This window comes from Hemitrygon akajei, unplaced genomic scaffold (assembly GCF_048418815.1).
Source record: "Hemitrygon akajei unplaced genomic scaffold, sHemAka1.3 Scf000033, whole genome shotgun sequence".
NCBI classification, from domain to species: Eukaryota; Metazoa; Chordata; class Chondrichthyes; order Myliobatiformes; family Dasyatidae; genus Hemitrygon; species Hemitrygon akajei.
Genome location: NW_027331919.1, coordinates 1,687,650 through 1,707,694, shown reverse-complemented (window position 1 = coordinate 1,707,694; position 20,045 = coordinate 1,687,650). Strand labels below are relative to the sequence as shown.

Sequence of the window (20,045 nt, the reverse complement as noted above, 5' to 3'; positions counted from 1 at the left end):
CTTTACTTAACCCACACTGTCCTGCGCTCTCTTCGCCTCTCTCTGCTCCCTCTCTCTGTCCTTACTCCTCTTCCTATCACCTTCTCTCTCATCCTCCCTCGCTTTGTTCCAGGCGGCCTGACCTCCACCTACGCAGAGGTGAACTTTCCGAAAGTCGAGCCCATCATCGATGAGGATGCGGCCCCTCCCATTGCTGCGGACCCCGCAAGCTGCCAACCAATGCCCAAACAGGTCAGAGTTCACTATTATGATGTCCTCTTTTAGAAGGTCACGTGCCGTATGTGGAAGTATGAGTATTTTTAAATACTTGAAATTGCTCTCCTTCAGCCACTTTTCTGGCATCTCGTTACACATAAGGACCACCATTTGGGTACAATAAATATTCACTAGGGTACCCAATTATTATTTTTTCCTCTCTCAACTTCTGCGAGTGCGCTGCCCGTCCGGACTGCAGTTGAGGCGCCATTCATGGTTTTATACACCTCTGTGAGGTCACCCGTACACTCCAAGGAACAAAGCCCCTCTGTGAGGTCACCCGTACACTCCAAGGAACAAAGCCCCTCTGTGAGGTCACCCGTACACTCCAAGTAACAAAGATCCTCTGTGAGGTCACCCGTACACTCCAAGGAACAAATCCCCTCTGTGAGGTCACCCGTACACTCCAAGGAACAAAGCCCCTCTGTGAGGTCACCCGTACACTCCAAGGAACAAAGCCCCTCTGTGTGGTCAACCCGTACACCTCCAAGGAACAAAGCCCCTCTGTGAGGTCACCCGTACACTCCAAGGAACAAAGCCCCTCTGTGAGGTCACCCGTACACTCCAACGAACAAAGCCCCTCTGTGAGGTCACCCGTACACTCCAAGGAACAAAGCCCCTCTGTGAGGGTCACCCGTACACTCCAAGGAACAAAGCCCCTCTGTGAGGTCACCCGTACACTCCAAGGAACAAAGCCCCTCTGTGAGGTCACCCGTAACACTCCAACGAACAAAGCCCCTCTGTGAGGTCACTTCTAGGCTCCAAGAAATAAAGTCTGAACTGCCCGACATCACTTCATAACTCAGTCCCTCGAGCTCGGTAACATCCTGGTAAATCTCCCTCTGCACCTCATTCCAGCTCAGTGGCATCTTTCCTACAGCAGTGCGAACCAAAACTGAACACCAGAATCCGAGTGCGACAGCGCCAACGTCTTGTACAACTGGGACGTGATCTCCCGACGCGCGTAATCACTGTTCTGACTGATGAAGGCCCAGCGTGTCGAACACCTTCTTCACCGCCCTGTCTACCTGTGGCTCCTGTCCCTCCTACAGCCTCCTTCATTCCTCAAGGTTACTTGTTCTCCAGCAATCTTCATGTCGCCTGCAAACTGTAAACAACGTATTAATTCATTCATCCAAGTATTCATTCATCATAATATAAAAGAATCACTCACAACAAGAGCCCTGTGGAACACCGCAAATCATCGGCAGCCAACATGAAAACATAGCAAGATAGAAACCCTACAGCACATTAACAGGCCCTTCCGCCCACATATTTGTACCGAACAGTCCTTCCCTTAGAAATTACTAGGCTTACACATAGTGATCTATTTTTCTAAGCTCGATTTTCCTATCTAAAAGTCTCTTAAAAGACCCGATCTTATTCGCCTCCACCACCGTTGACGGCAGCCCATTCCTCGCACTCACCACTCTCCGAGAAAAACATTCACACCTGACATCTCTCTACATACTCCCCAGCACTTCAAACCTGTGTCCTCTTGTGGCAACTATTTCAGGCCAGAGAAAAAGCCTCTGACTATCCACACGATCAATGCCTCTCATCGCCTTATACACCTGTATCAGGTCCCCTCTCATCTTCCGTCTCTCCAAGGAAAAAAGGCTGAGTTCACTCAACCGAACTCATCCCAGATAACATCCTTGTAATCTCCTCTGCACTGTTTCTTCCGCTTTCCCACCTCCCTACAGGAAGGAGACCAGATCAGAGCAGGTCTTAGCAAGGTCCTCTCGCGCAGCAAAATTACCTCTCGGTTCCTAAATTCAGCTCCCCGATTGATGAAGGCCATCTTAACCGCAGAGTCAACCTGCGCAGAAAGCTTTGAGCGTCCTAAAGACTCGGACCCCAAGATCCCACTGATCTTCAAAAACTGCCAACAGTCTTACCATAATACTATACTCTGCCATCATATTTGACCTACCAAAATGAACCACTTTACACTTCTCTGGGTTGAATTCCATCTGCCACTTCTCAGCCATGCTTTTCATGCTATCAATATCCCGCTGTATCCTTTGACAACCCTCCACACTATCCACAGCATCTCCAACCTTTGTGTCATCAGCACTAACCCATCCCAGCACTTCCTCAGCCAGGGTCATTTATAAAAATCACGAAGAGTAAGGGTCGCAGAACAGATCTCCGAGGCACCCCACTGATGGCCGACCTCCATGCAGAATATGACACGTCCAGAACCACTCTTTGCCTTCTGTGGGCAAGCTATGTTTGGATACACAAAGCAAAGTTCTCTTGGAACTCAAGCCTCCTTACCTCCTCAATAAGCCTTGCATGGGGTACCTTATCAAATGACTTGCTGAAATCCATATACACTGCATGCACTACTATTCCCTTCATGTACTTCTTTAGTCAGATCGTCAAAAAAATGGATCAGGCTCGTAGGCACGACCTCCCCTTGACAAAGCCAAGCTGACTACTTCTAATCACATTATACCTCCCCAATCGTTGATAAATCCTGCCTCTCAGGATCTTCCTCATCAACTTGCCAACCACTGAGGAAAGACTCACTGGTCTATAATTTCCTGGGCTATCTCTACTCCCTTTATTGAATAAAGGAACAACATTCGCAGCCCTCCAATAATCCGGAACCTCTCCTTGTCCCCATTGATGATGCAAAGATCATCGCTAGAGGCTCAGCAATCTCCTCCCTCGCACCCCACACTAGCTGGGGGTACATGTCATCCGGTCCCGTCGACTTATCCAACTTGTTGCTTTCCAAAAGCTCCAGCACATCCTCTTTCGAATTATCTACATGCTCAAGCATTTCAGTCCGCTACAAATGGCAGGACGTTATGTTGCAAATGCATAAAAATCTGGTTCCGGCCGACTCTGGACTATTGCGCTCATTTCCGGTCGGCCCCTTACAGAAAGGATGCCGAGTCTTTGGAGAGGCTGCAGAAGTGGTTTACCAGGATGCTGCCTGGATGACAGCGCATCGGCTGCACCGAGAGGATGTACAGCATTGAGTTGTCTTCTCCGGATCTGAGGATGCCGAGAGGAGATCTGATTGAGGTTTGTTAGATTACGAGAGGAATAGATTGTATCTTTATCTTCGGGTTGAAGTATCAAATCCCAGAGTGCATGCAACCAAAGTGAAAGGGTGCAGTTTGAACCGACATGTAAAGAGACAGATACTGTAGAGAGTTTAGGAAGATTTCTGGGTTGACCAATGAATTGGATAGAAAGACAGGGATATTGATATTCTGTAGGCAAGAGAGATAAAGTAGTTACCCATTTGTTTAGAAATTAATGTGTCGTCGACAACTTTGTGGGTCGAAGAGCTGTTCGGGTCGGTTTGTGTTATGTGCGTGAAAAAAAATACGGCATCTACGAGGCAGGATGTCCTAAACACGCAACGCCTTGTTGAACACGAGGCCTCCATCCAAGTCTTTGCACCAGACAGCACCGATCCGTGCGGAACACAACGAGTCAAGTGCGGCCAACCTGCGACCGCCGCCCTCAGTGTTCTGTGGCCGAGTCAACTGGGAATCCAAATGGCCCATTCTCCGTGAATCCCATGCGTCGTCATCTTGGGAATGAAGCTCACACGAGCAGATTTTTATCAATGGCCCGTCTACAGTCAACTCCTTAACACCCCATTGACCTGCGCGATCAACGCATGGTCTCTTTCGATGTCGATCGTGAAGCGCTTTGCAGTTAGAGGTGTTCTGTCCCTTTGTGACTTCCCAGAGTGCCAAACCTCACACAAAACCGGGCTAAACTCCATCTGCCATTTTTGACCCGTATCATTAACGCATCCAAACACACTGTATCTATTGACGATCTTCTACACTAACCACCACACAACTAATCATTGTGTCGTCTACACTCATCTCCAGTTTCATTCAAGTCAGTCCTTTACATCAGATGCAACCGTGAGATTCATCATTTGGAAATTTTCCTTAGATTTACACATTTATGAAATAAACAGTGTGGAATCGGCTCTACCGGCCCTTCAAGCCGCGCTGCCCGGTTAATCCCTAATTTAATACTAGCCTAATGACGAGACAACTTACAAGGACATGTCAAAGTACGAACTGATAAGGCTTTGGACTGCGGGAGGAAACCGGACCACACGGAGGAACCCCAGTGTGTCACGGGGACAGGGTGCACTCATTGTAAGCGACAGCGGGAATTGAACCCGGCTCACTGTGAAGCGTTTGCCAACCACTACGTTACCATACCACGCACAACATGTCAGTCCCCTACAGGGCCGCCTCAGATCCATTGTGCGAAAAAAAGAACAAAGCGGGCAAACAATAATACAGCTGTGAAAAACAAAACTCTGAATCCAGACGGCCAATTTCCCGTGGATCCGATGTATCATAATCGTCTGGATAAGCCTCCCCTGAGGGACCTAATCAAACGCCCAAATGAAAGTTCATGGAGACGACACCCACGACTCCAACATAATCAATCGCATACGAGAGAGTCAGACACCTCCTGAATCAGTCAGACACTTCTCAGCCTTTGCCGAGTCAAGGCATTTGGACGCTCAGCCATTACGGCTAAAAGTAACTGAGACTGAGAGAGGGAGGGGTGATCGCGGTGGAAGGAGAGACCGCGGCTGGTGGGTGAAAGGGAATCCAAATTGGATCACGCTGAATTCATTGAATGTACGTCCATGATTTGTCTATGTGATTAAATCCCCTGACCATGAGGGAATGCACCATCGGGCTCTGAAGGAAGTAGCTGGAGAGACTGCGGAGACATCAACAATGATCTTTCAAGAATCGATGGATTCTGGCATTGTACCGGATGACCAGACATTTGTAAATGTTACTCCGCTATGTATGAAGGGTGGAAGGCAGCAGGAAGGGAAACAATAGACATATTAGCCTGGCATCAGTGGTTGGGACATTGTTAGGATCGATTGTTAGGGATGGGATTACTGAGTACGCGGGGGCACATGTCCGGCTAGACCAGAACCGGCGTGGATTCCTTAAAGGACAATCCAGCCTGACTAACCTACTGCAACTTTTTGAGGAAATCACAAGCCGGGCAGACAAAAGAGATGCAGTGGATGTGGTGTACTTGGCTTTTTAGAAGACCTTTGACAAGGTGCCGCACATAAGGCTGTTTAGCATGATGAGACCCGGTGAAATTACAGGGAAGATGCCAGTATGGAGCATTGGCTGATCGGCACAGAATAGAGAGTGAAAACAGAGGGATCTAATTCTGGCTGGCTGCCAATTACTGGTGGAATTCTACAGGGGTCTATGTTGAATCCGCTGCTTTTTACGACGCTATTATGGGATTTGCGGCTGAATTTGCCGATGACACAAAGACATGTTCAGGAGCGGGTAGTGTTGAAGAAACAGAGAGCCTGTCTGACTAACTGACCACAATTGTTGATAGTTCAGGGGAATTGGCAACGAAGTGGAAAGTATAAACATAGAAGAAACAGAGGAAACCTACAGAACAATACAGGCCCTTCGGCCCACAAAGTTGCGCGGAACATTTCCCTGCCTGAGAAATGACTTGCCTTTCCCATAGCCCTCTATGTTTCTAAGCTCCGTGTACCTATCCAAAAGTCTCTTAAGAGACCCTATCTATGTAGAGGGTATCTCTCTATGTCTCTATCAAAGACCCTCGGGTATCTTACCGTAAATGAGATACAGTGTTGGAACGTGTATGGATATGCACATTGGCGGAAGAAAACTATGGGCGGACTATTGTTTAGATGGAGAGAGAATTCAAAATGCAGAGATGCAAAGGGACTTGGCAGTCCTTGTGCAGGATTCCCTGAAGCTTAGTCTCCAGGTTGAGTCGGGTGTGAAGAAGGTAAATGCAATGTTGGCATTCATTTCAAGAGGAGTAGAATATCAGGGCAGGAATGTGATGTTGCGGCTCTGTAATGCACTCGTGAAACCGCACTTGGAGTACTGTGTGCAGTTTTGGGCTCCTTATTTTAGAAAAGATGTGTTGACATTGGAGAGAGTTCAGAGAAGATTCACGAGAATGATTCCAGGAATGAAATGTTACTGTATGAGGAACATCTGGCAGCTTTTGGGCTGCATTCCCTGGAGTTCAGGAGAATGAGGGGGATCTCATTAAAACTTTCCGAATGTTAAAAGGCCTAAACAGATGAAATATGGCAAGTTATTTCCCGTGATAGGGGAGTCCAAGACAAGAGGACACGACTTCAATATTGATGATCGTCCATTTAGAACAGAGATGCGGGGAAATTACTTTAGTCGGAGATGGGTAAATCTGTGGAATTTGTTTCCACAAGCGGCTGTCGAGGCTAAATAATTTGGTGCATTTAAGCCTGATATCGCTAGTTTCTTGATTAGCCAGGATATCAAAGGGTATTGGCAGAATTGGTTCAGCCCATGATTGAATGGAGGAGCAGACTCGATGGCCCGAACGGCCTACTTCTGCTACTATATCGTATGGTCTCATGGTCTTGTGGTCTCTCCACAGCTGCGCATGAACAGGAGTCGAAAGTGAGGATCGGAAATAGACCGTACCGTCTGATCTGCCTACTCTGCCTAGTTACGGCCGCCCTCATCGTGATTGTGGTCGGACTCTCGATCCATGGTGAGTGGAACGGGCTCCGGGTGGAGTCAGACCATAAGTAAAGAGAGTGGAATAAATTGTTATTGTAAAACACCACAGTGACACCGACACGACGCCTACCGTAACACCGATTAAAACCCTTCACCACAACACGGACACACCCCGAACCGTGATAAAAACACGGCATTTACCGTAACACTATCAAAACTCGTCCTGACACCGACACGCCATTCACCATAACATCAACAATGCTGTTACCGTAGCACGGTCACGACCTGCAACGAGACGCAGATCCACTCCTGACCCCGACACTGACACGGCCATCGCCGTGACACACACACACGGCAGTCACACTGACCGCAACGCACCCCTCAATGTGATATCGACATGTCCCTGACCGTGTCACTGATAAACTCCTCAAGGCGACACCACAACACACTTCACAGTGACACCGACACGCCCTTCACCGTGACACTGAGATACTGTACACCGTGACATCTTCACGCTCCACAACGAGATCCGCTCCGCACCGCACCGTGACAAAGACTCACACGTCACTGTAATACCCCTTACTGTGACAATATCACCCCTCAACATAACGTCGATGCACCGCTCACTGAGGCAAATACCCACACCTCACCCTGACACAGACAAACCCCTGAACGTGATACGGACACATAATTCTCAATGACATCGACATAGTACTCTCCGTTGCACCGACACACACCTCAGCGTGACAATCTCACACACACCGTGGCCATGACATGACTCTCACCGTGACACAGAATATTCCTTTCTGTGAGACCAGCAAGGCCCACACCATGACACAGATACTCCACCCACCGTGACAACACTAGTCCCCTCACTCTGACATTTCCCTTGCCTTGACGTCGTGATACACCTAATTGTGACACGGTCACCTCTCGACGGGGCACAAAAACTCCTATCACTGTAAAAACGACACGTCCCTCACAGCAACTTGGACATGTCCCGCACGATACTGACGCAGAACCCCATGATAACAACAACAAACCCTTCGCTGTGACATTGATAACCCCTCAGAGTGACACAGACACGCCCCCAAGGTGGCGCCGACGCCTCTCACTGTGACACCAGCACATCCTTCACTGTGACATCCTTCACCGTGACACTGACAGAACACTCTCTGTGACCTATTCGGTGGCGTGACGCTGACTCACGTGTCACTGTAAACGCTAAACATGCTTCACCATCTCTCTCAGTATCACAGATTCGTCAGTCTCTTAAACGAATGCACAGCGATCTCCGTCACCAGTTCACTGAGATGGAAACGAAGTACAGATCTGTCAACAAAACCAAGGCTCAAATCTGTGAATTGCTGACCAGCAGAAGAGGTGAGGCATCATCCCCCTCTTTCACCCGCTCCTCATCACAGGGCAGACATGGAGAGAGGAAGAGTCACTCTGTGCTTGACAACGGGATTGTTTGAAGAGATGGTATGGAGGGTGATTTACTCTGTGTTTGAACCGGTGAGTGTGTGATGGGACTACGTGGAGGAAGTTTCACTCTATCACTGAATCCAGGAGAGTGTGATGGGACGTTGTGGAGGTGGATTCACTCTGTGTCTGACCACGGGATTGTGAGACGTAACATTACAGCTTCTCTCCGTGTCTCACCCCGGGAATGTCTGATGGGACTGTATGGATCCAGCTTCACTCTGTGTGTGACAGTGGGACTGTGTGATGGAACAGTGCCCAGAGAGATTCACTCCATTTCTAAACCCTGAAGTCTGTTATGGCACCGCGGCGAGAGAGCGTTTCACACTGAATCCGGGAGAGCGTGACGAAACGGTGCAACGGGGGCTTCACTCTGTGTCTGAATCAGGGAGTGCGTGATGGGATCGTGCAGAGACAGCTGCAATCTGTGTCTGATTCATGGAGTGAGTGATGGGACGGTTCAGAGAGAGCTTCACTCTTTGACTCGCCAGGGGGTTTGTGATTGGACGGAAGGTGGAGATTCACAAGGTGTTAAATGCTGGAGTGCGTGAATCCCACTGTGTCTGACACTTTGCTGTGTTGTGTGTTGAGAAGTTGTAGAGGGAGAATCACTCTCCCTCTGACATTTATCATGTGTGCTGAGGGAGTTTCATTCTGTGTCTGACCGCTTCAGTGTGTGATTGGGCAGTGAAGAAAGAGAGAGATATTCACATCGTGTCTGACCAAGGCTGTATGTGTCTGGACTTTTGTGGAGGGATCTAAATTCTGTTCTCTGGTCCATAGAATGTGTGAGGGGTAGGGTGGAGGGAGCCTCGGGACAGTGTGATAAGCTGGTGTGGAAGGAGTAACAGCCAGTATCTAATTCTGTGTGTCTGACCACGGAAGTGTGTGATCGGAAGGTGTGGAGGGAGATTCACTTTGTGTCTGACCCCGGGAGTTTGTGATGGGACGGTATGGATGGAGATTCACTCTGTCTGACCCCGGGAGTGTGTGATGGGACGGTGTGGAGGGGGATTCACTCTGTGTCTGACCCCGGGAGTGTGTGATGGGACGGTGTGGAGGGGGATTCACTCTGTGTCTGACCCCGGGAGTTTGTCATGGGACGGTATGGATGGAGCTTCACTCTGTCTGACCCCGGGAGTGTGTGATGGGACGGTAAGGAGCGAGTTTCACTCTGTGTCTGACCCCGGGAGTGTGTGATGGGACGGTGTGGAGGGGGATTCACTCTGTGTCTGACCCCGGGAGTGTGTGATGGGACGGTAAGGAGCGAGTTTCACTCTGTGTCTGACACAGTGTTGTTCATTGGGATCTTGCTGAGGAAGCATCACTCCCTGACTGACAGTGAAAGTGTGAGACGGAACGGAGTGGATGGAGCTTCTCTTTATGTCTGTCCCCGGCAGTCTGTGATGGGCTATACTGGAAAGATCCCTATTCTGTCTCTGTCTCCCGGAGGATGCAATGGGCGGATGGAGGGAAATTCATTATTACTTGTTCGGAATTTCCAGAGCAACCGTGTTGCCAGGACTGGATCAGAAATGAAGACAAGTGTTATTTTATATCCACGTCAGAAAAATCCTACGAAGACGCGAAGCAGTATTGTTCGAACTCTGATTCAAAACTTCTTGAAATAAATTCGACAGAAGAAGAGGTATGTATCAGATCGACGGAAGATATATCCACTCCAGAGTAAAGCTCCCTCCGCACCGTCCCATCAAACGTTCCGGGATGAGACACAGAGTAAATCTCCCCCCACATCGTCCCATCACACATTCCCCTGGTCAGACAGAAGGTGAATCTCCCTCCACACAGTCCAATCACACAATCCCGGGGTCAGACCCAGAGTGAATCTCCCCCCACACTGTCCCATCACACACTCCCGGGGTTAGACCCAGAGTTAATCTCCATCCACACCGTCCCATCACACACTCCCCTGGTCAGACACAGAGTGAATCTCCCTCCACACCGTCCCATCACACACTCCCGGGGTCAGACACAGAGTGAATCTTCCCCCACTCTGTCCCATCACACACTCCCGGGTTTAGACCCAGAGTGAATCTTCCCCCAAACTGTCCCATCACACACTCCCGGGGTCAGACACAGAGTGAATCTTCCCCCACTCTGTCCCATCACACACTCCCGGGTTTAGACCCAGAGTGAATCTTCCCCCAAACTGTCCCATCACACACTCCCGGGGTTAGACCCAGAGTGAATCTCCTTTCACACCGTCCAATCACACACTCCCGGGCTCAGACACAGAGTCAATCTCCCTCCTCACTGTCCCTTCAAACTCTCCCGGGATCAGACACAGAGTGAAGCTCCCTCCGCACCGTCTCATCACACATTTCGGTTGTCAGACACAGAGTCAATCACCCTCCTCACCGTCCCATCACACTCTCGCTGAGTTAGACATAACGTGATGCAATTGTGCTCAAATTCAAACATTAATGACAGCAATTCAATTTCACAGAATTTTGTCAAGAATACTATCATCGACAAACGAAGGTTATACTGGATTGGAAAATGCGAAGCCGGGTGAGATTTGCAGTAATGCAAGTTTTTGAGGAGAGAGTTGGTGACGGGATGAATTTGGGAGTTGATACAGACTGCCAGAAGGGAGCGGGCAGTAGGGTTAGTTTGCGGACTGAGACGTTCTGTGGGGGGATTGTGGGATTAGGTAGCATCTTTGGGGACAGGGAAAGGTCTGTTGTGAGAGTGTTGAGCGTTTGGATTTGTTTAGGGACTGAGACGTTCTGTGGGGAGGAAATGTGTCAGTGGGTGTATTTTGGGGACGGACCCTGTGGGGAGGGATTGCGCCACTGGGATTAATTTGGGAGACAGATCTGTGGTGGTAGGGTGTGTATTTGGATTAGTTTAGGAACCGACACGGGCTGTTGGTAGAGTGTGTCTAGCTGAATTAACGTGGGGACTCACCTGGACTGTGGGAAGAGAGTGGTAAGTGAGAGTGTTTGTGGGGATTGGCACAGGTCTGTTGGAAAGTTCGGGCAGTGGGATCATTTTGGGGACTGGCACGGCTCTGCCACCGGTCAGCGGTGAGGGAGAGTGTTGTGATTTTGGGAACTGACACAGGGCTGCCTGCTGGAGGTCCGTTGTCCCTTTTGAAATTGTTTCCCCTCCTTGGCAGGAACGTTGTCTCTGATGTCGTTTACAAGATGAGCGCTAAAACGTTCGAATGCAGTGAATGTTTGATCCATAAATGCTACAATGATCAGCACCGTTTCATCTGCGAGAAGCCTGTACATTTGTTGACAGAGATTTCTGGGAAGATCCAGGATATCTGTCAACAGCCCGAGGGGCCGACTTAAATCCGACGAAAACACCCCTTTTCTCCCCCATCCCTCTTCCCGACTCTCACTACCCCATCCTCTCTGCCCCTCGCTCCGAACTTCGTGTTTCCATGAATGTGCTGGACCGAGGATAAATCCACTGAGACGCTGACATCCTTGTCGTGAACCTCCATTCAACCCTCCCCAATGTCAGCACATCTGGCTGGACTCCCTTCAACCCTCTCCAATGTAATCACATCTGGCTGGACTCCCTTCAACCCTCTCCAACGTCAGCACATCTGGCTAGACCACTTTCCACCCTCTCCAATGTAACCACATCTGGCTGGACCCCTTTTCACCCTCTCCAATGTAATCACATCTGGCTGGACTCCATTCAAACCTCTCCAATGTAATCACATCTGGCTAGACTCCTTTCAACCCTCTCCAACGTCAGCACATCTGGCTAGACCACTCCACCCTCTCCAATGTAATCACATCTGGCTGGACTCCCTTCAACCCTCTCCAATGTGATCACATCTGGCTGGACCACTTTCCACCCTCTCCAATGTAATCACATCTGGCTGGACTCCCTTCAACCCTCTCCAATGTAATCACATTTGGCTGGACTCCCTTCAACCCTCTCCAATCTAATCACATCTGGCTGGACATTTCCACCCTCTCCAATGTAATCACATCTGGCTGGACTCCCTTCAACCGTCTCCAATGTAATCACATCTGTCTGGACTCCCTTCAACCCTCTCCAATGTAATCACATCTGTCTGGACTCCCTTCAACCCTCTCCAATCTAATCACATCTGGCTGGACATTTCCACCCTCTCCAATGTAATCACATCTGGCTGGACTCCCTTCAACCGTCTCCAATGTAATCACATCTGTCTGGACTCCCTTCAACCCTCTCCAATGTAATCACATCTGTCTGGACTCCCTTCAACCCTCTCCAATGTAATCACATTTGGCTGGACTCCCTTCAACCCTCTCCAATGTAATCACATCTGTCTGGACTCCCTTCAACTCTCCCCAATATAATCACATTTGGCTGGACTCCATTCAACCCTCTCCAATGTGATCACATCTGGCTGGACTCTCTTCAACCCTCTCCAATGTAACCACATCTGGCTGGACCCCTTTTCACCCTCTCCAATGTAATCACATCTGGCTGGACTCCATTCAAACCTCTCCAATGTAATCACATCTGGCTAGACTCCTTTCAACCCTCTCCAACGTCAGCACATCTGGCTAGACCACTCCACCCTCTCCAATGTAATCACATCTGGCTGGACTCCCTTCAACCCTCTCCAATGTGATCACATCTGGCTGGACCACTTTCCACCCTCTCCAATGTAATCACATCTGTCTGGACTCCCTTCAACTCTCTCCAACGTAATCACATCTGGCTGGACTCCCTTCAACCCTCTCCAATGTAATCACATCTGTCTGGACTCCCTTCAACCCTCTCCAATGTAATCACATCTGGCTGGACTGCCTTCAACCCTCTCCAATACAATCAAATCTGGCTGGATTCCTTTACACCCTCTCCAATGTAATCACATCTGTCTGGACCTTGCAACCCTCTCCAGTGTAATCACATCTGGATGGTCTCCCTTCAACCCTCCCTAATGTAATCACATCTGGCTGGAATCCTTTTCAGCCTCTCCAATGTAATCACATCTGGCTGGACTCCTTTCCACCCTCTCCAATGGAATCACAACTGTTTGGACTCCTTTCCACCCTCTCCAATGTGATCACATCTGGCTGGACTCCCTTCAACCCTCTCCAATGTAATCACATCCGGCTGAATTATGCAAGATGGCGAAAGCTGCTCACAAAACTCCACATAAGACCTCACCATTGCCTTAAAATAAAATCCTTGCCCTGGAAGTGAGTGCTAGTCTTGTATTTTCCTTCCACGCCACCGACTCCTTAGACAATCTAGCATGTTGAGCGGGAGCGGTGTTCAGTGCCCTACCAGGTCCACCATCGGAACCCGATGCCTTGCGAGAGTTCACCCACCTGAAGGATGATTCCTACAGAAGAGAAGGGAACAAGCAGAGCCGAACAATGCGCCCCTCTCTAACTTCTTGTTGACCGGCAACGTGACTTCCCAACTCTTATACTTACTCAACATCCACGTCTGCACCAAGTCCTCCCTTCCCTATAACACTATTTTACGCCAACCCATCTACCACCTAAAATCCTCCCCGTCTCCGTGACTGCCTCCATCTTCCAGCTCGACGGTCTATTCACCCAATCCCATCCATTCACTTCGTACCCGTCCGCATGATCCCCTCGCTCTTCTACACTCAGCCAGTCTTTGTCAGTACCACCAGTCTCTGCATCCTTCCTAGTCTTCCTTCATCTCCTACGATCCGCTTCGTCGTCAACCCTCCTTCCCAAACGACCGTTCACGTCACCGTCTGCCACGACTTCCCCTACAGCCCGACGCTTTTCCGCCACCGCCATCCTTCGACAGACCCCGTCTCTATCAACCCTCCGTCCCCTACAAACTTACCGTCACCGTTATCCCTTCCTCGTCTCACTGACACGGTCGATCGCCTGCAGCTCTCCTCTACCATTAACCCACTTCATCCTCTGCACGTCACCTTCTCTCTCTCTGTTCAATGGAATTCTGGAGAGGAAGTTAGAGAGGTGACGTCAACCACCTTCCACCGGATATCGATCTCTCGTTCCTGAAACTCCGCACACTTCTGTGTGGACAGGCCAATCGTTTGGTTCGAGAAGACTGACTCCCAGTGACTGATATCTGACGACTACGTCCATGCTCTAACAACAACACAGCCCCTTCCAATTCCCTGCTCGTCCCTGCACTTCATCTGAACTCAAACATACGCACATTCTCCGAGACAGGCTTACAATTCAAGACTACTGGAACGACGGAATGCTGGGGATTAGTGAGAGGAAAGGAGCTTCTTAACTTGGGAGTTTCTGAAGGGACCCGTGGGGGATAAGCTTCATTTTGTGTCTGAAACCGGGTGTGTGTGATGGGACAGTGTGGACGGAGCTTCACTCTTTGTCTAACTCCGTGAATATGTGATAGAACAGTGTAGAGAGAGGTTCAGTACTTGTCTGACCCCGGCAGTGTAGGACGAGTAGGTGTGGAGAGATTTTCAATCAGTGTTTGAATCTGTCTCTCTGTGTGTGAGTGAGCCGGAGTCGAGGAAAAGTCCGGTCAGCAATCGGATTTGAGTGGAAGTTAGAGGGTTTATATCTCTGATTCTCCAAGGAGGGGCGTCTTGGGCAAGAAAAATGCACCACACTATTCGTTGATTTGTTTTCAGGTTATTTATCATTTATTTCTTTATAATTGTACAGTTGGAGCGGTCGCAATGCCTGGCAGGAGCGTTGAATGCTCCTCTTGCAGGATGTTGGAAGGCGGGGTTCCACCAGAATCCCAGACACCTTCACGTGTGAGAAAGTCATAGAGATGCACCTTCTGACATTCTGCGTTACAGAGTCAGAACCGGAACTAGGTGAAATTAAGATTGCTCGAATAACTGAGGAGGCTGCAGAGAGAGCGTATCAAGAGCTATTTACACCCAAGGTCATATATGTCAAACTCAAGGCCCGCGGGTCAAATCCGGCCCGCGGTGGAATTATCTTTGGCCCGCGAGATAATATCTAATTACTATTAAAGCTGGTAATCGAAGCGCTTATTGCGTATGATATGGCTAATGCTGAGTTGATTCAGGTACCAGGTTTTCAGGGTTTTTAGTGTTTATTCGGCAGTCTTGCTCGGAAGTCTTCTTCATAAGAAACGGAATTTGTAAAGTGAAACACTTTGTAGTTATAGCAGAGACTGAGACACATGAGAGCAGGCTGAAAAAACGGAGGCAACGAAAGCTGCGTTCGCACGCGTCCGACTGATCCGGCCCGCATGAAGCTGCATTTTGCTCAATCCGGCCCGTGACCTAAAATGAGTTTGACACCCCTGCCCAAGGTGCAGGACACGGAAAACTGGGTGACATTCAGGAAGTTGAAAGGGGCTAGACATTTCCAGCCAGTGCAGAGGTCCCTTGTGGTCAACCCGCTCAATAACAGGTAGGCCACTTTGGATACTTCTGGATGGGAGGAGAGAGGTACAAATGACCAAGCAGGGGAAAGTCTCACCGGTCAGGTCTCTGGCACTGACTATGGTTCTGTGGCTCAGCAGGGAAGGGGGTGAGATGTGGCGAGCTGTATCGATAGAGTGTTCTTTGTTAGGGGAACAGAAAAGAGGCACTGTGGGCGAGAAATAGTTTCTCGATGTTATGCTGTCGTTTCCGAGACCAGTATACAGGTAAGAAGAGGGAACCGGTTCTGCAAACTCATGTATTTTCAGGTGTGGCCAAAATTAAAAAGAACATTCAGTTTAATTGTGGCTAAAGAGTTAGGGTTGGAGCGCCGTCTTCAGATATGCGTATCGCAGGATTCTCTTCCACGTAAGGTTCAGCCTCCACAGACGAGACGGTTTCATTTCATTTGAGTTAAGTTTAACTGTAATGTCATCACACATGAATGCCAATGGATAGAGCCAAGACAAAGCTACTGAACACAATGCCAACCTCTCTTGCACCAATCTTGCAACTTTCCAAAATCTGCCTCCCAATCTGCTCCTCGCTATCTCTGCTGCTACCAGGGGCCTATAGAATACCCACAGTAGAGTAACTGCTCCCTTCCTGTTCCTGACTTCCGCCCATACTGACTCAAAAGAGGATCCTGCTACATAGCCCACCCGTTCTGCAGCTGCAATAGTATCCCTAACCAGTAATGCAAACGCTCCTGACATTCCCCACCCCTCATCCCTTTTAAAGCACTGAAAGCTAGGAATATTGAGAATCCATTCCTGCCCTGGTGCCAGCCAAGTCTCCGTAATGGCCACTACATCATAATTCCATGTATGTATCCAAGCTCTCAGTTCATCACCTTTGTTCCTGATGCTTCTTGCATTGAAGTACACACACAAGTCTAATACCATGGAATGGAAGTGGAGGGTGTGTATCTTTTCAGAACATGTGCGGGGCAAGATTTTCTTTACACAGAGACCGCGGGGGACAGGAATGTGCTGCCAGGGGTGGTGCTGAAGGCAAATCGATAGAGTCGTTTCATTGGCTCTTTGACGGGAACGTGGATGAGCAGGGTTTAGAAGGAGATGAACATTTTCTCTGTAAAAACTATTTAGGTATGAAATATAATTGGTAAAGTAAAATTTTCGGGTCAAGGGGTCAGTTTTGTTCTGTGATTTGCGCTCACTGCTCTGCATGAGCAAAAGAGAGTGAACTGAACTCAGAGGGTGGGAGGAACAGGGGCGGGGTGGATCAGGGAATATGACGATGGATTGACAAAGACAAGGAACGATCTTTCCACAGCCGACATGGGCAGAGAACGACCCACAGGGAGAGACAGATCAGACTCAAGCATATGGCTAATCTGCGTCTTAACAGCGACCCTCTTTATCACGGGTATCTGCTGGAGGATTCATGGTGAGTTTCACACCGGTCGGAAGGACCAAACCGCAGAGAATAAAAATGGCCACTGTAACAGCGACACATTCCCAACATTTCCCAGAAACACCCTTTACGGCGATATCAACACACCCCTCACTGTGGTACTGACGGGTCTCTCAGTACGAGCACGACTCACCCCTTACCGTGACACCGACACAACCCCCACCAACACATCCCTCAACATGATACCGACATATCCCTCAACCTAATGCCAACACACAACCTAATGTAATAACGATTCACTGTAACACTGACACGCCTCTCGACGTGGTGCCAAAGCGTCCCTCACTGTGACGTTCACACGTCCCTCACTGTGACACAGACACATCTCCCACCAACACATCCTTCAACATGATACCGACATATCCCTCAACCTAATGCCAACACACAACCTAATGTAATAACGATTCACTGTAACACTGACACGCCCTCTCGACGTGGTGCCAAAGCGTCCCACACTGTGACGTTCACACGTCCCTCACTGTGACGTTCACACGTCCCGCACTGTGACGCCGATACGTCGATCTCTTTGAACCCGACTCATCTCTTCTCATAACAGCAAAAGCCACTCCACCGAAACACCGACATAACCCTCACCGTCACAAAGACACATCCCTCACTGTGACACCGAGAAGCCCCTCAGAGCGTCATCCACTCAGTCCTCACCGTGAGAACAACACTACTCTGACTGTGAAACCGACACATCAGCCGTGACCAGAACAGATCCTTCCCCGTGACACAGACACACCCTTCACAGTGACATCGACATTTTTCCACTGTCACACCAATACAGTATGTCACCGACGAGTGCCTCACTGTAACACCGTCAAACCTCGAACTGTGACCCCGACGTATCTCTCACCGTGACATAGAGATACACCGCGATGTGACCTGGTACACCTCTCACATGGACCCAGAAACACCTATCACAGTGAGAGCAACACGTCTCTCACTGAAACACCGACTCGGTGTGACAGGGAATCAAATATCACCGCGATACTGATGCAGCTCCCATCGTGACTGTGCTGCCTTTATGGCAATTATTTAGTTTATAATATTTTCGCGTAGTAATTTGTTAGCATTTTTTAGTTAAAGTTAGGATTGTTTAAATCAATTGATTTGTCTGTAATACATCGCGGCTGCGATGACGTCACATCCGGGTTCGCCGCGTCTTGTGGGGAATTACCGGTTTGAGATTCACGCAAGGGCGGGGGTCACTCACATGTGCGACCATAACGCTGACTAGGGTCTCTCTATGCACCAAAGACACAGTGAAAGCAACGCTGTAAGTCATTAGATAATCGGTATTTTGAGTTAAAATGTTAACGCCGATTCTGTTAAAAGTAACGACGGTCGGTAAGGTTTACCTTTTCGTCAGTTAAAGAGTCGGGATAGTTTGTATTGAAGTGTGTCTAAAGCAGCCAATGGAGCAGCTAGATTCTGACTGTATGCTGCACTTTAATGTAATGTAGTTATTGTAGTTTTACCTTTGCAAGTATTCACAATGTAAATGTGATATTTAGAAGGGAACAAACACTGTACCAATCTTGTATTGTTTTTCAACAGTTTTCACCATGCGTTAATGTGAAGAGTGAACAGTAAATGGTTAATCTTACTGCGGTCTCGTTTGCATTGATTCTGGTTTATCTCGACGCTTACCTCAGTCCAGAGTTCTTTAACTTGTTCAACATTGAGAGTGAGCAGTTCCCATACTACCTTAGAACTTGCTCAGGCAACATGAAAACTTACGGAAGGAGGGCCGAAGGCTTCCAGATCGAGTCCCTGGATGGTAAAGTCCTCATCTGTCTCCCCCCACTCGTAGAGTGCGAGAAAATCTTGAATAACCGCACTGAGATCCCGACGCCAAGTGCGGTGCTACACCAACCACATCTCCACCACATCGCCAAACACATCCCAGAGCTGGATCCAGAAGCAGAAATACTCCTGCTATTAGGAAGAGATGTTCTCCGGGTACATAAGGTTAGGCAGCAGGTCAATGGACCACACGACGCCCCCCTTCGCCCAACGCCTGGATCTGGGCTGGGTGGTGATAGGAGAGGTGTGCCCTGGCAACGAACACAAATCAACGGCTAACACACTCAAGACCAATGTGCTAGAGAGTAGCCGCCATATGATTCTTCAACCCCGCACAAGTTCCATGTGCGTCCAGGAAGCACCACAAGGCTTTAACAAGCGCAAAGTAACTGACGAGACGCTCGGTCAGTCTGTCTTTGCTCAAAAGGAGCATGATAATAAACTCGCTCCATCGGCTCAAGACGCCACCATCTTAAAAACGGAGGACACCAAGGTCTTCAGAGACAAAGCAAATAGTGGGGTCGCCCCACTACCTTTCAGAGAATCACGCCAGTGCTTGCCAAGCAACAAAGAGCAGGCAGTCAAGCGGTTCACGCCCTTGCAAAAAACCACGAAAAGGAGACCTGAGATGCAGCAAAGCATCCGATCGACCCACGAGGTACTGGGCACACCAATGGCAGAGGTCACAGCCATTATGAATGCACGACCACTCCTACCCGTGTCTCCTGACCCGGAAAACCCCTTCATACTGTCGCCATCAATGCTCCTTACGCCGAAGGCAGGAGCTGCCCCCTCCACCAGGGGACTTCTCCGATAAGGACCTGTACACAAAGCAATGGAGAAGGGACCTTCAAGTTGGAGATTTAGTCCTGCTCAAGGACAAGCAAATCGCCGGCAACTGCTGGCCAATAGCCAGAATCACTGCCACATTCCCTAGTAGGGATGGACATGTCAGGGAAGTCGAGTTGAAAACTACCGACCAAGGCGATGGGAAAATTTACCAAAGGCCTGTTACAGAAGTCATTTTACTTCTACCTAACGACTGATTTAGAGACTGAAGTTTGTATTACGTTCATTGTGACCTTACGAAGGCCAAGCGGGGAGTGTGCTGCCTTTATGGCAGTTATTTAGTTTATAATATT

At 49.1% G+C, this 20,045-nt stretch overlaps 1 protein-coding gene across 1 annotated transcript in view; it reads left to right on the top strand.

The window, feature by feature from the left end:
- The window catches only part of LOC140719867 (uncharacterized), a 331,537-nt gene extending 316,511 nt beyond the window's left edge, over nt 1–15,026 (top strand). Inside the window, exons 7-10 of the mRNA XM_073034794.1 lie at nt 8,049–8,180; nt 9,788–9,930; nt 10,750–10,814; nt 14,918–15,026. Coding sequence (XP_072890895.1) covers nt 8,049–8,180; nt 9,788–9,930; nt 10,750–10,814; nt 14,918–14,951 — 374 coding nt within the window. The 3' untranslated portion in view covers nt 14,952–15,026. The remainder of the gene's footprint in view (nt 1–8,048; nt 8,181–9,787; nt 9,931–10,749; nt 10,815–14,917) is intronic.
- The last annotated feature ends 5,019 nt before the right edge of the window (nt 15,027–20,045 follow it).